At 45.8% G+C, this 14,418-nt stretch overlaps 1 protein-coding gene across 3 annotated transcripts in view; it reads right to left on the bottom strand.

Moving 5' to 3' along the window:
• The window catches only part of DEG8 (Trypsin family protein with PDZ domain-containing protein), a 172,309-nt gene that overhangs the window by 53,954 nt on the left and 103,937 nt on the right, over nucleotides 1-14,418 (bottom strand). For 2 of the 3 annotated variants that reach the window (XR_015542445.1, XM_087388169.1), the window contains exon 7: nucleotides 13,520-13,586. The exons of the other annotated variant lie outside the window; for it this stretch is intronic. Coding sequence is in view for 1 of the 2 variants with exons in the window: in XM_087388169.1 (XP_087244295.1) it covers nucleotides 13,520-13,586 (67 nt within the window). In the remaining variant the exon portion in view is untranslated. The remainder of the gene's footprint in view (nucleotides 1-13,519; nucleotides 13,587-14,418) is intronic. 3 annotated transcript variants of the gene reach the window in all.

The raw sequence follows: 14,418 nt of genomic DNA, 5'->3' as shown, positions 1-14,418 counted from the left end.
GACAAGTAAAGGCATCACAATGTTGTGGATCAATCTGATACCATCTGTCCAAGCGTGCCCGATAAGAAGATTGAGCATTACGCTGAAAGGTATAGCCCGGAAGCATGGGCTGTGATTCCTTCCAGACATCAACCAGGCGCAACTGAAGCAAAAAATCAGACCATGCCTGTGTTTCAGAAGCCAACATATGAGTGTGGCCTGAGGTGGTGTCACCCGATTGAGGGGCATTATTAAAGTCACCACAAATGAAGGCATGTTGTCGCCATGGATAAGTATGCATGGCAGCCTAGATCAAAGCTCTATCAGGAGAAGATTGGGGGGCATAAACCGATGCAAATTCAAAATTTTTCCCTTGAACAAGGCATTGAACAATAATCCATCTACCATGGCGATCATTGAGCGCCACAACAGGTTGAAGGTCGTGCTTTACCAAAAAAGCCACACCAGAAAAGGAGTGCTCTCCAGCATAGAAGATATCATAACCAACAAAATGGCCTATCTGACCAGCATACATATGCTGATTATGCTCTTGCAAAGCAACTATATCAAGCTGCAGTTGCCTGATATACATCCAGACCAGTTTCCATTTGGGACCATCACACATTCCCTGTACATTGAGAGTAACACACTTCAGATGATCAAGCATATTTACAGTTATGGAACAGGTATGTACAGCAACTAACGGGCTGTCTACGTCTCCATTTCCACCTCAATGTCCGGGCCTCCCTGGGATGATGCATCAGCCTGAGGAGAGGACAAATGTGCAGCAACTTCTTCAGGAAACAAGGTCCGATTTGCAGTCACAGCAGCCCAGGTCAAAAGCCAACACCAGAGTTTTCAGCAGGATGCACCACTCCAAGTCCGAGAAGGCAAAGGTCGCCTGGGGGAGATCACTTAAAATCCCCCCCCCCCCCCTTCCCCTGAGGTGGAGAGGACAAAGGCACAAGAAAAGAAGCATTACCATTTGAGACAGTCAAGGCTTTGCCTTTGTCTTGAATAGAGAAAAACTGTTTGACCCCTTTGTTTTTTACTAGCCCTGGATGGCCCTTGCATATCTGACCAGATGGTCATGAGATTGTGTACTCTGTCCATCCCGATCATTGGCCAAAGTGTGAGAGGGATGGACATCTACGACGATCCAGTTACAGTAGGTTGATTCACTCTATAGGAAACCTATAGTCGTCCAATCCATAATAAAAATCTTCTAGTACCTTGCGATCAAGAAAAATTAGAGCCTGAATCACGAACTATCCAGTATCTCACAATTAAGACAAATCAGCCTGAATCACGGTTAAGACGAATCAGCTTGAATCACCTTCCTTCTGCATCTCCCGTTATTCACAACTTTTTCGTTATCCCCTAACTCCCTAGAAGGCTCATTGCTACAATTAGCCGCTTGCTAAGCTTAGTGCCCCTCCCCATGCCTCTAATCAATTAGGTCCTTTTGAGTCCTCAATATTTCATTTACATTTAACCTTGCCCCTACACACGTCCCTAGCTGCACAGTTAATGAACTAACCTCAACCAATGTGCACGGCTGCCTCAGAACCTTCTATTCATCTCAAGCTCCAACCATCAATGACCTCAGCAGCTAAATCGTTGGCCAATCTTTATAACACATCAAAACAATCAATTATGTACATTCATATACATTACCATTGGTCACACTAAGGACTTTCTATCACCGACCTATCCAGCATCATGCTACGTTCTAACTTCTCATCAGCATCCTTGATGATTGACGACAAAATCTAGGAATGCTCTCAACCTCAACTCCCGCTACAGTGTCAGTTTCGTTTTCAGCTCCAACCTCAGCTCCCTCTATCTCTATCTCTATCTCTACTTCGACTTCAATCCCCGCTTCACGCACAGCTCTAGTTCTAGTCTCAGCTCCATCTACATCTACGATCAGTGACATACTCATGCCCATGGCGCCGGCTGTTGTTCCCTTTCCCTCTTCTCCTGTTACAGCTCTCACACAGCTTATGACACCTACTTCCGAGGTGTCATACACTGTGCCGCATTACGCTTCACTCTCCCCTCTCCCTCTCAGTTGGCCCGCCCTCCCACACCCCGTTGGGACTGCCTCACCCATTCCACTGTCATCTCCGTTCCTCACTCAGCATCCGTCCAGTTTTCGGACTCAGTCCCACTCTTTCATGCCACAGTCACCACAGTTTCAGCATGGACATGGGTGGACTGACACACCAGAGGCCCGTGAGACCCTACTCACGGAGATACATAATTTTCGTGAGCATGAGATGGAGCTGGCTCGCTTCGCACGGAAGCAGGTCCGCTTCAACCAGGAGCAGAGCTGCATCATACAGGAGCAGGCTAGGGCCATTCGGGAGCAGGCGGGTCTTATTCAGGGACTCAGACAAGACATCATGCAGCTCCAACAGGAGGTCACAGCCATACACACTGTCCCAGGGAGTACCCCGGTGGTCGAGGCATAGATTGCGAGCATGCAATCTGCTATTGAGGAGACTTCCAGATGGGTTGACATGGCCAAACGGGAACCTGCAAGGGTCACCGTTTCGGCTACCCTCATGGAGCAGCAGCAGAGAGCCAGCAAGGCTCTCAACATCAAAGTACGCGGGATCCCACGCACTAAGGCTACACCGATGGTAGATGCGACTGCGTTCGTGACCGCTACCCTGGGTGTGGCTGAGCACAGGATAGAGAGGGCATGGCGGGTGGGGAGAGATCCCAACCGAGAGCAACCCCTGATCATACGATTTCATGACACTCAGGCACGACTTTCAACTCTACGACGCAGGTCAGTCCTTCGAGATCAACCAGCGATCTCTATGGATGAGGACCTCACACCTCTACAGGTTGAGGAGAGGCGCTCTTTGCTGCAGCAGCAGTTTCAAGCCCGAAAGGAGGGGAAGTGGGCAGTGGTACGAGAGGGACGACTTCTTATAGGCCCCCGTAGAACACCTGTCCCCTCCCCTACATAGGGGAGCGGGGCCTATGAGACTCAGATATCCGAGACCCTGTCATGCACCATTTGGAACTGTAATGGTACCTTATGGTCAGAACCAGGAAACTTCTCGGAATTCTATACAGGCCACAACATAGTCTTCTATACAGAAACACATCAGAGTCCAGAGCGCCCTCTCCCAATAGTCAGCGGATATACATGGGAGTCTGCCTACAGAGATGAGACGAGGGGTACAGGAGGAGTTCGAGGTTCAGGTGGAGTTGCAGTCTTTTCATTTCAGTAGAGCAGAGAGATACACATTCCAGATTTCTTTGGATCCGGATACGACACATGGATAGCCAGGATCTGTTTGTCGCAGTTTGCTACTTCCCCCCGGAGACCTCCCACTTTGCCAGAGATATTCGAGGTGATGATGAGACATCCCCATTTGCTGCCCTTTATCAGTCCATCGTTGACTTTTCTAGCCGCGGAGAAGTCCTTCTAGTGGGGGACTTCAACGCGAGGACAAGGACCCGTCAGGTACCACTTCTTGATTTCAGAGATGATTCCACTCTACTGGCAGATGTTGACCTTGAGGAGGCAGGTATGCTACGAGTTTCGGCTGACAGGCGAGGTCCACTTTCATCCTATGGGCAGGCCCTATTAGACCTGGGCAGAATACATGATCTCATTATCTATAATGGTCTTGACAGATGGCCCGCTTCAGGTGGTTTCACATGCTTTCCACATGGGGGGGGGCTCCAGTGTTGTTGATTACATCATGGGATCCCCTATCTTCACATCTCGCATTACTGACTTCACTGTAGCACCTCTCCCCCCAGGGGCTAATCACACATACCTTTTCTTTCGCATCTCCACCTCCCTTCGCACAGCACCTTCCACCCCACTCAGTGCTTACTCCACCTACCACGATATATGCTTTGATCGGGATCACTCACCTTCTTACTCTGGCCGTCTGTACATACTTCTCGCTTATATTGACTTCATACCCCTTTTAGAGGATCGTGCTGCCCTTGTCACCCGCTCACTACACGAGGCTGCCATTCACGCCTTTCTCCACACCACCCGCTCCACCTGCCCACCACCCCCTGGAACCGTACCCTGTAATAGTTGGTATGATGATGAGTGTAAGGCCTTACGCCGTCAACTCAGAATCGAAACCAAAAACAGTCTTCCGAGCGCACCAGATACGCTACGTGAATACCGTAGACTGGTACGAAGGAAGAAACTAGACTTCGTTCATCGAAACGAGGAGGAGCTACTGAACATTTTGTTTAGTAACAACTCTAAGGAGGCGGAGATTTCTAGGACGGTCCCCTGCGCCACTCACTGACACCCAGATCTGGTTTGATTATGCACGCACACTTTATGACATCCCAAATCAGCCAGTCCCTAGCCTCTCACACATGCCTCGTCCCACATCCTGCACCCTCTTTACCAGAGGAGAGGTAAAGGATGCTGTAATGAAACTTCATAATGGCCGAGCGAAGGATCATGAGGGACTATGTACTGAGTTCATTGCATATGGGATTAACCTCCTAGCCCCGATCTTAGCAAAGCTTTTTAATGAAGCGGTTTGTTTGGGATTTCCACACACTTGGACCATTAACACTATCTCACCCATCCACAAGGCAGGGGATCCCATGAGCCCGGAAAACTACAGGACCATTATGATTGGACATGTCATGTCCAAGATTTATGCATCAGTACTTGACTCCGAGGTTAGCAGACTTGCAGAGTGTCGAGGACTCAGAGCAGCAGGACAGGCTGGACTCCGGCGTGATCATGGAACCATGGACCACATTCTGACGCTCAGATGTATCATCGAGGAGGCGAGATCACGGAAGCAGAGGGTTTATTGTTACTTTGTGGATTTTCGCAAGGCATTTGACACGGTCCGCCTCATACGGTGCCTACAGGACTTGGGTTATGACCAGGAGATCATTTGGGCTGTCATGGCACTTTACGAGAGAGTTTCTGGCAGAGTTCGGGTAGGATCCGGGTGGACAAACGAGATCATGAGTACCATCCGGGTCAAACAAGGGTGTCCTTTGTCGCCTACCTTGTTTGGCCTCTACATTGACGAGCTTGAGACAGTGATGCAGACACAGGGGGGTGTAGGTTGCTCTCTTGCAGGCACGCTGATCCAGATTTTGCTCTATGCAGATGACGTGGCTCTCTTGTCTTCCTCAGCAGAGGGGCTTCAGAGACACCTAGACGCACTACAGTCCTTTTGTGAGTCTCATGATTTGAAGGTCAACCTGGGTAAAACCAAGGTCATGATCTTCAATACATCTCGAGCCATCATGCGTCAGGAGCAATCCACATTTGCGGGGTCATCTGTTGAGATAGTTTCATCATACACTTATCTTGGGGTTATCTTCTCCGGACCGAGCTTCACTATGAGACCCGCGATGCAGGCACGCTTGAGTAGAGGGTATGCCTCATTGGCCAGGCTAGAGAGGCAATGCTTCCACTCACACTTTCAAGATCCACGCACCAAGGGGTTGCTTTTTGACTCCTTGGCTCGCCCAGCGGGGATGTACAGCAGTCCTTGTTGGGGGCCAGACTTGTCGGATACAGAGTGGGCCCGTGTGGAGCGGCTACAGGTTCTCATGCTATCACGGATGATTCGTGGTAAGTCATCCGTTCCTCACCAGATCATTCAGGCTGAGTTTGGGTCACCCCCTTTACAGCTAGATGCTGCATTTCAGGTCATCACATATCTGTACTAAGTTAGAGATCAGAGGTGCTGGTATGCACGTACAGAGAGATGGTTTGAGCGACTGGGGCTGCACATGGATAGACTACCTCCCTTCCAGTATAGCATGGATGCTCCGTTCTCTCCCCTCTTATCACACGAGGGCAACCAGGTTATCCGTGAGGATCTACTACAGCTACACACTTTTCGGACCTGGTTGGAACCGAGTGAACTCCCAGTGAAGCTTAGCTTCTACAGAGATCACTTCTTACATATCACAGCGGAGGGTTTCATTGACCCACCAGGATACACACAAATTCACCCCACTCGATGAGGATCTCTCTTGGGCAGTTCCGGGTCTCTTCACACAGACTTTGCATCGAGAGCGGCAGAGCAGAGCGACTACCCAGGGAGCGGCGCATATGCACACTATGTGACATACAGGAGGTTGAGACAGAGGAGCATTTCATCTTCAGGTGTCCTGTGTACTATGAGATCCGAGGACGTTTCCACTGCCTCTTCAGAGATAGTTATGGGATTTTAGCCCATTTTCTCTCCTACCCAGACCAGCGGTTTTTGGCAGGTTTCATTCATGAGGCACTTAGACACCGCGAGAGGATACTCCGAGCACGGAGACAGGAGCAGACTTCTTCCTCAGTTGATCCCTCTCAGAGCTCTATCACGGAGCTCTTTCAGCTAGATCACATGGACCCCAACGAGACGAGGCCTCGACATGACCGTGACCCGGAACCAGTGACCCGACAGCTCAGACAGAGGGTCGACACACAGATCACACTTGGAGACATCCCCTCCTTGTTTAGAGTTGGAGCCCGACCGATGGGGGTCACAATAGCCCTGGTTAGACGTAGAGCTACGACCAAGAGACGTGCCAGGACTGCATCTCTGAGTGGGCGACAACACTTTATTGCCGACTTCATGCCTCCACTGCCTCATCCATCCTGATATCTTGCTGTTGCTGTAGCGACGGATTTAGTGTGCGAAGGAATCATGCGAAAAACTTTCTATCATTCTTCAACTCTCTAAAAGGGCTTTCCTCATCGGCATATGTCTTTGCTCTACCCATAGCTTGGTGGATGTTTGATTTAGTCAATTCCAAAATCTTCCACATCTACATTATATAATGCGTGGCACTAGGTACCGTTCGTGGAACTCCCACTGTAATTGGATTAGCTGGTATGCATCCATGATTCACTTCGAAAGGGCTCATCCATGTGGATGAGTAGATGAGTGCTTTCTATCATTATAGAAAAACTCTAGCATCCATGTGGATGAGCGGATGAGTGCTTTCTTGAAGAGACATGGTGGTAGGGAGAGCACCAATCTAGCACTAGGAACGGAATGGAAAGATAGAAAGCATGATGGAAAAGGCAAGAAAGTACAAGTGCAAGGCAATAACCAAAATACTCACATGTAGATGAAGCTTGATGTTGACTGATATTTAAAGACTTAAGACAAGTACAACAATTTATAGTGTGCCACTAGACTCTAGAAAGTCACAATGTCTATAAAATATCTCCCAATATGACACGTGGCATGTCTAGGACTCACTAGAATATAAAACACCCCCTAGACTCATTTTTGACTCACTTTGACTTCATATTCCAACACCCCCCCATGAAGGCAAGGCTAGAGACTACTGGAATGGAACCAAGAACAGAACATGACAATGATGGTCATCAAACTATGCACTGACGGTCTAGAACTAGACATGGTTCCCACACAATCTCAGAGGCAAGTGAGCTTGGCTTAGAGGCTAGTGAGCATAACATAGAAAGCTCATCTAGCATGGCTCAGAGGCTCATCATGCATGGATGCATGACCAACTCAGAGGTCTAGGAGACCAATGCACCAACAAATAGACCTATCAAAGCCAAAACATATGGCTCCCACATTACATCCCCTCCTGGCTCCAAAGACTAATGAGGGACATGGAGCCACACACCAGAAATAGAAAAGAAATACATCATTTTAGGAGGACTATCCAAGGAAGAGTACATTTATTGACTCAACACACATGATTTATTTCATTAATTTTGGGGAACAACCTAGGGCAGAGTACCCTTAGACACAAACATGAAAATAGTAAATATATATTTCATTCATTTTATGCATAGCAGGGGTAGAGAACCCATGTGAAACCCCAAGTAGCTGCCTGCACATGTGTGCACATCTCGAGTCGATGAAGAAAGTAGATGAAGTGCATGGCGAGGATGCCCCATACGATGTGTCAATGAAGCCATAGGAGCAGCTACCAAGGGTGATCACGTCATGACTCTCAATGTGCCGATCAGAGAGTCACTGAAGTTGAAGGAGAGGCTCAAAGATGAGCAACAATAATCAAGGGACCAAAATGCCAAGTGAATGTGCCAAAATTTGATAAAATTACATGATTTTGGCAAAATCCCCAAAAGAATTACATGCAGGGGACTTCAACAATACCAAAGGAAACCAAAATCCAGGAAAACCCTAAAATTGGGAAATTAGGGTTTAGCAGGAAATTAGGGTTTTCTGAAAATTAGGAATTCTGATATTTCTTCTCAAAATATGAAAGCCCTAGTGCAGAAGATGTCAAATATGTAAGAATCCCCGAAAATTACTGAAAATTTGAGCTGTAATTACAAAAATCGATTTTTTGGGCAAAAAAAACAGTTTTGACTGTTTTTCCCAGATTTCAGCACTGGAGTTGCTCTTCAGAGTGTCGTCCAGCAGCAATAGAGGTGGGCGACTGTAAATATGAAGGCGGAATCTGAAAAACGACCTCAACCAAACCAAAAATCATGAAAAACAGTGTGGCGGCTGGTTCTAACAGCTCTTTGAAGTCAAAATGACCTTGGAGAAGTGTCGAAATGAGGTGGCGCCTGCCCTAACAGCAGTTAGGAGCCTGAACACTTGAAGAAGAGCAGTCATCCAGCTCCAAACACAGTCTTCATGACAAAAAACGGGAGGAAAACAGTTCGAAAATTGAGGAAGACAAGTCGCCCAACAGTCGCCTCTTCCTCTCCAAAGTAGATCAACTCCAAAGTCTTCAATGGCAGCTCCAATGTCGATGTAGATCAGCTCATGGAGAGGCTAGAGAAGAGCTCAAGGGAGAGTGGGAAGCTAGCCCTCCAAGTGGAAGAGAGGACCTTCCAATGAGGAGGAGGAAAGGCGGCTTTATGGCTACCCTCTTACCTCAACCTCTTGGAGGTGGCTCTAATACCAAATGAAGAGACATGGTGGTAGGGAGAGCACCAATCTAGCACTAGAAACTAGGAACGGAATGGAAAGATGGAAAGCATGATGGAAAAGGCAAGAAAGTACAAGTGCAAGGCAATAACCAAAATACTCACATGTAGATGAAGCTTCGATGTTGACTGATATTTAAAGACTCAAGACAAGTACAACAATTTATAGTCTACCACTAGACTCTAGAAAGTCACAATGTCTATGGGATATCTCCCAATATGACACGTGGCATGTCTAGGACTCACTAGAATATAAAACACCCCCTAGACTCATTTTTGACTCACTTTGACTTCATATTCCAACATTTATATCATTATAGGAAAACTCTAGCACACTTGTTCCAAGAGCCTTGCCTTATGGAAACATATGCTCTCAACATAACATCCAAATTCTGGTTGACTCTTTCTATCTCCCCATCCATTTCATGAGGATCCCCACTACTCATCCTAACTTAGTCCTAGGTGCACTAAATACAATAGTCCAAAACTGACTAGTAAATTTTCCATCTTTGTCTGACACTATGGATTTCGGTAAGCCATGCAAAAAAAAATATGTTACAAGTCTGCCACTTGCGGGCACTTGTTGACTCTCTGGTAGGATGGTCAACCACCACAACGATCAAATCGTACCATCCTTTATGTCTATGGCAGATCAAATATCAAGTCCACATCTACATCATGGTATCCCCAATGGCTATAAAGGCCAGATGCCTTCACCCATTTTGCCACGAGAAACATCGTGTGACAAATTCATTACTGTGCTTTTTCATTTTTTGCCAAAAGAAATCCCACTTTGCAAGCTTTTTTGTCTTTTCAACTCCTGCATGTCCCACACATGGGCTATCATGGCACTGATCGATGATATTCTACCAAAGCTTAGTCTGAGTAGTTTCTAATACCTTGCCGTTTCTTTTCACCATACCATCCTCCATGGTATAGCTTGCATACGTATGCCCTTTCCTAGATGCGAGATCATCTATAACCCCGAGTTTTAACTTTTATCACAATAGCCTTAGGCCGAAGGATCTGGACATACTCGTCCACTTTAGTCATTAGAATGCTTTCATCGTTTGTGAAACTCATAATGCATGACAATACATCAGCAACTTTATTATCCGACCGTTTTGATCACCTCACTTGGCGGCCAATCAAGGTTGCTTCCAAATTCAAAGTATTGTGATTGACATCATTATCGATATAAAACTCTGCACCATACAAATAATGTCTCCATGCTTTGAAAGCATGGATCACAGCGGTATGGAGAAAATATCCTAGATAGATCTTAGGTATACTTGGAAACTAAATTATAGTTACACATGTTCATCCATGATGGATGTAGCAACCTATGATAACACAAGATAAGGAAATCACCTGACAATTGGCACCAAGTCTAAAGCTTGCTGAAAGGCCTCCAACATGGGTTGCAGAAGAGTCTTCGTGAAAAGACCCACTAAGTTATCCTCTATGGAAACGTAGGATAATTGTATGTCTCCAGTTGACAATTGCTCTCGAACATACTGATAGAGTATTTTTATGTGGCTCAAATGCGCATGAAAGACAAGATTACACACAATGGCCAAAGCACTCAAGGTGTTAGTGTAGATCATGGTAGAAGTGGCAACGTGAAGGCTTCCCTATACTCAGCTTCAGGATCTAATGTAGCAATTGTAGGCTGCTTGTTGCTGAACCAAGAAATGCATGACGAGCCAAACATGAGACAATGGCCACTGTGAGACACATGGGTGTCGTAACAACCAGCCCAATCACTTTCCGTAAAAGCATACATAACTAGTGAAGACTTATCATCATATAGCAGTCCCAAATGCTACGTACCTTTCAAGTATCGGAAGACAGGTTTCACTACTTGCCAATGCTATGTATAGGACTTGTGCGTGAACCCACTGCATATTGTAGAGTCACGCCTGGTGTGACATAAATAGATAAGGAAGTCCACAGCCTGCTGGTCAAGGGTAGCAATGAGGGCAAGTAGGGGCTTCCTTGAACCTGGACCTCCACTAGTTCATTGCGGAAACCCAGAGTTCGAGACACGCCACACTCGGCAACGAGCGGACACGCAAATGACACTTGGCGACCTCCCCTCCTTGTTCAGACCTAGAACACGGCCCACATGAGTTACATTAGCTTTGGTTAGGAGCAGGGTCATCGCCACGAGACCGAGACAGACTGCACCCACAAATAGTCGCCAGTGCTCCATAATGGATACACATCATCATGATCTCGCCCTTCCCCGGGTCCCCTTGACACCTACACCATCATGAGGTCACATTGTACTTATGAGGACGATGTTGATGACACCATTGATGCTATATGACTATGTTTTTTTAGGACTTAGCATTCAGCATGGGTGATGATGCTTCCTTAGTAGCTCCACCTTTCTGCTTCTTTGTATCAGGTTTTTATCAGTCTCATAGACCCATCGGTCTTTCATAGACTTTAATAAACTCTCTTTCTTTTCTTTCTTTCGATGAATAGAAAGCCAAAAGAAAGAGTTTCTTTCATAGACCCTCAAAATTTCTAGAGTCTCTTCTAAAAGGATTTCTGCAAGTCAGCAGAAATCTGAAAATTCTCCTAATGAAGAGCTCTAGTGGACTTCCAACCTTTAAGGGTGAGCTGAGATCTCAAGGCATTATTAACCATGTAGCGAAAGAAAGGGAGGCTCTCTCTCTGTTCCTTGCATCAATCCACTCCCACTCCCCAAGGGCCCACTGCAAATACTTTATGGAGACATCTCGATAGAGCCAAATCCTCCATGTAACCAAGGGAAACGTGATCCAGGTTAGGGTCTAGAAAACAACTCAAAGTCAAGAAACACTGCTCCATATGACCCAAAACCATGACCGCTCAAAAGCAACGTCCACAAGGATATCCTCATCCTAATCCTCGACAACTAGCCTCCAGATAGAACTATAAAACCAAAGCATCCTGGTTTGAACCTCGTTGAAGTTCTTTGACCTGAAGTGGCAAACCCGACCTTGTAAAAGACTAAAGCCACAAATCATGATGCCACCACCAATCCAAGGGCAAGGCTACATCAATCTGCTCAATACTCCGCTCACTTCATGTGAGGTGACTTACTAACTGAAACTTACGATAAACTAGAGGTCCCTTTCCCATCTGGACCACAGCACACAACAAGAAAGACCTAGAGGTCTGCCACACTCATCAAGTATGTTGTCATTTCATATGATAGACTACCTATTAATCTTGTCCAAAGAAGAGGGCAGACTCTCCAATGATTACTCCTGAAGTTGCCCCAGACTTTCAGGATGAAAACCATAAGAGGGAAGGAACCCTAAGGTGCGCTGAAGTAAAAATCCTCCTAGTACTATCCATGCAATCCCCATCCGTGGAGGCAACGCACGACTATATGCAACGAATGTCTCAATAAGTAGGAACCAAAACGAGATAGAAACTCATGCTTCATGAAGACCTCAATGGAAGCAAAAGATGCTTGAAGATGAGGGCTTTAGCCTTGACAAAACCAAGGGCTTGGCTCACTGAAGGAGTAGATGAGCTCACACCACACATGGCAATTATGATACCATGTTGAAGAGAATGGGAGTGAGAGAGAGAGGTGGTCCAGGAATGGGAGCAAATTGGTCGTGAAGGGCAAGAAAAGCAGGATAGAGTGGAAAAGCCAGCTTAAAGTGGGAAAAAGCAGGTCGCACCTTTCTTGGATAAAAACAGCAGTCACTATTTCAAACATCAGACTTTTGATCCAGAACTCGGATTGAGGAGCTCTTTTTTTTGTTGCAAAGCTAAGATTGAGATCTACAACTTTACAGAAGAGGTCGAGATCAAATTCGACGATCTATTAAGTCGAAAACTCAGAATTCGAGAACCTCCAAGATTGAGAGTGAGAGTGCGAGTGAGAGTGAGATTCATCTTTCATCTATGATTGTATCATCTTAAATGAGAGTGAGAGATTCATTGCAACACCTTGGTGTGAGTGAGATTGAGAAATCTGATGCGAGTGAGAGTGAGAGTGAGAGTGAGAGTGAGAATAGCTCGAGGGTGGTCGGGCGGTTTGAGCTCCGTATATGGATTGTGACTCTATGATTGATTGTTAACGATTTTGATTCAATACAAAGTCTCCTTCTATTGTGTTTCAGTTTTCTCCTTCTCTCTATAGATTGATTGCACACAAGATGACTAACTATACAATAAAGAGAGATGACAACCCCTTAGGGTTAGGGTTTGTTCCTCGTACCCTATGTAGAATAGATGGTGCAATTTACACCATTCTCTATATAAAAAATGAAAGGGAAAGAGAGTGACATAGATGGGCATGGGTAGAGTTTTTTCTTGAAACGTTGAATAATGTATTATCCAAGCAAATTTTGAATGACATTCAACAAAGCTTCAAATATTAGGGTTAGGGTTAGGGTTTGTCCCTTCTACCCTATGCAGTCCTCTATAGATGGTGCAAGTTTACACCATTCTCTCTATAAAAATGAAAGGGAAAGAGTGTGACATAAATGGGCATGGGGAGAGTTCTTTCTTGAAACATTGAATTATGTATTATCCAAGCAAATTTTAAATAACGTTCAACAAAGCTCATTTTCCATGCAACAAGGATTTGATTTCTGTACGATTAGAGATTACTTTTAAAACAGCCAAGTCCTTCGTTCTATCTGCTCCCACCAAGGTTGCCTCAAGGTTTTTCCGATCCCTAACATATGGCAAGAAAAAAAGGACGAATCGGAAACGGTAAACATTAGTCATATTCACATCTACCAGCTCTAATTCAGTATACGTCCCCCGTCTCATCATAACCATGATTAATCTACCACAAAACTAAGGAAAGCTATAAGGTGAAAGTTCTACCAGCATTTGCAAAAGACACAAAGAGAAAACCTCATTCAATCAAGCACACCAACCCAACAAGTAGGGACCACTTCGCTACAAAGAAGATGGTTACACTAGGCAGATTCATCTAATTAAGCCTTAGACATTAAAACATTCATCATCAAACAAACAAATTCTTCTAGGTGGCAAGGATTACACATCCAATTTGTGTCCATCAAAAAGTCTTGTAGAGAGGTGAAGAGAAAAAGTTGAGGAGAGCTTATTAACTACAAGAGTTCAAAACTTTACTTGGCTACTTGACATAAAGAATAATGCATACCAAAAGGAGTCCTAAGCTTCCTCTGATCTAAATGCCTTCTACAAACTCTTCCAATCTACTTCGGAGAGCCCACAGGCCAATCCTCCCCCTTTGTTTCTGGGCTCTCTTACTGCTACTGCTACTGCTTCTCAGGTGCTGCGGGCTGACAATCACCTATTTGGAGCAAGTTTCGAAGCTAACTTGCAATGCCCTAAGCAAGGATCTTCTGCCTTACCTTGCCAAGAGGACAGGCTAGCAGCTTTTGGGATGCCTTTTCCCCTTGTTCGGAGCTTGCTGTTTTTTGACAGGCCAAGAAAGCTTTCTTGGGGTGGCAGCATTTTGCAGACACCCCCCCCCCCCACTTTCTTCCCTTTTTCATCCCTTCTCCCCCCTTTTT

Source organism: Dipteris shenzhenensis, chromosome 17 (assembly GCF_047967505.1).
Source record: "Dipteris shenzhenensis isolate YYH24624 ecotype China chromosome 17, Dip_SZ_1.0, whole genome shotgun sequence".
Lineage (NCBI taxonomy): Eukaryota > Viridiplantae > Streptophyta > Polypodiopsida > Gleicheniales > Dipteridaceae > Dipteris > Dipteris shenzhenensis.
The sequence above is the reverse complement of the archived record's forward strand: the minus strand, read 5'-3'. Positions and strand labels throughout refer to the sequence as shown.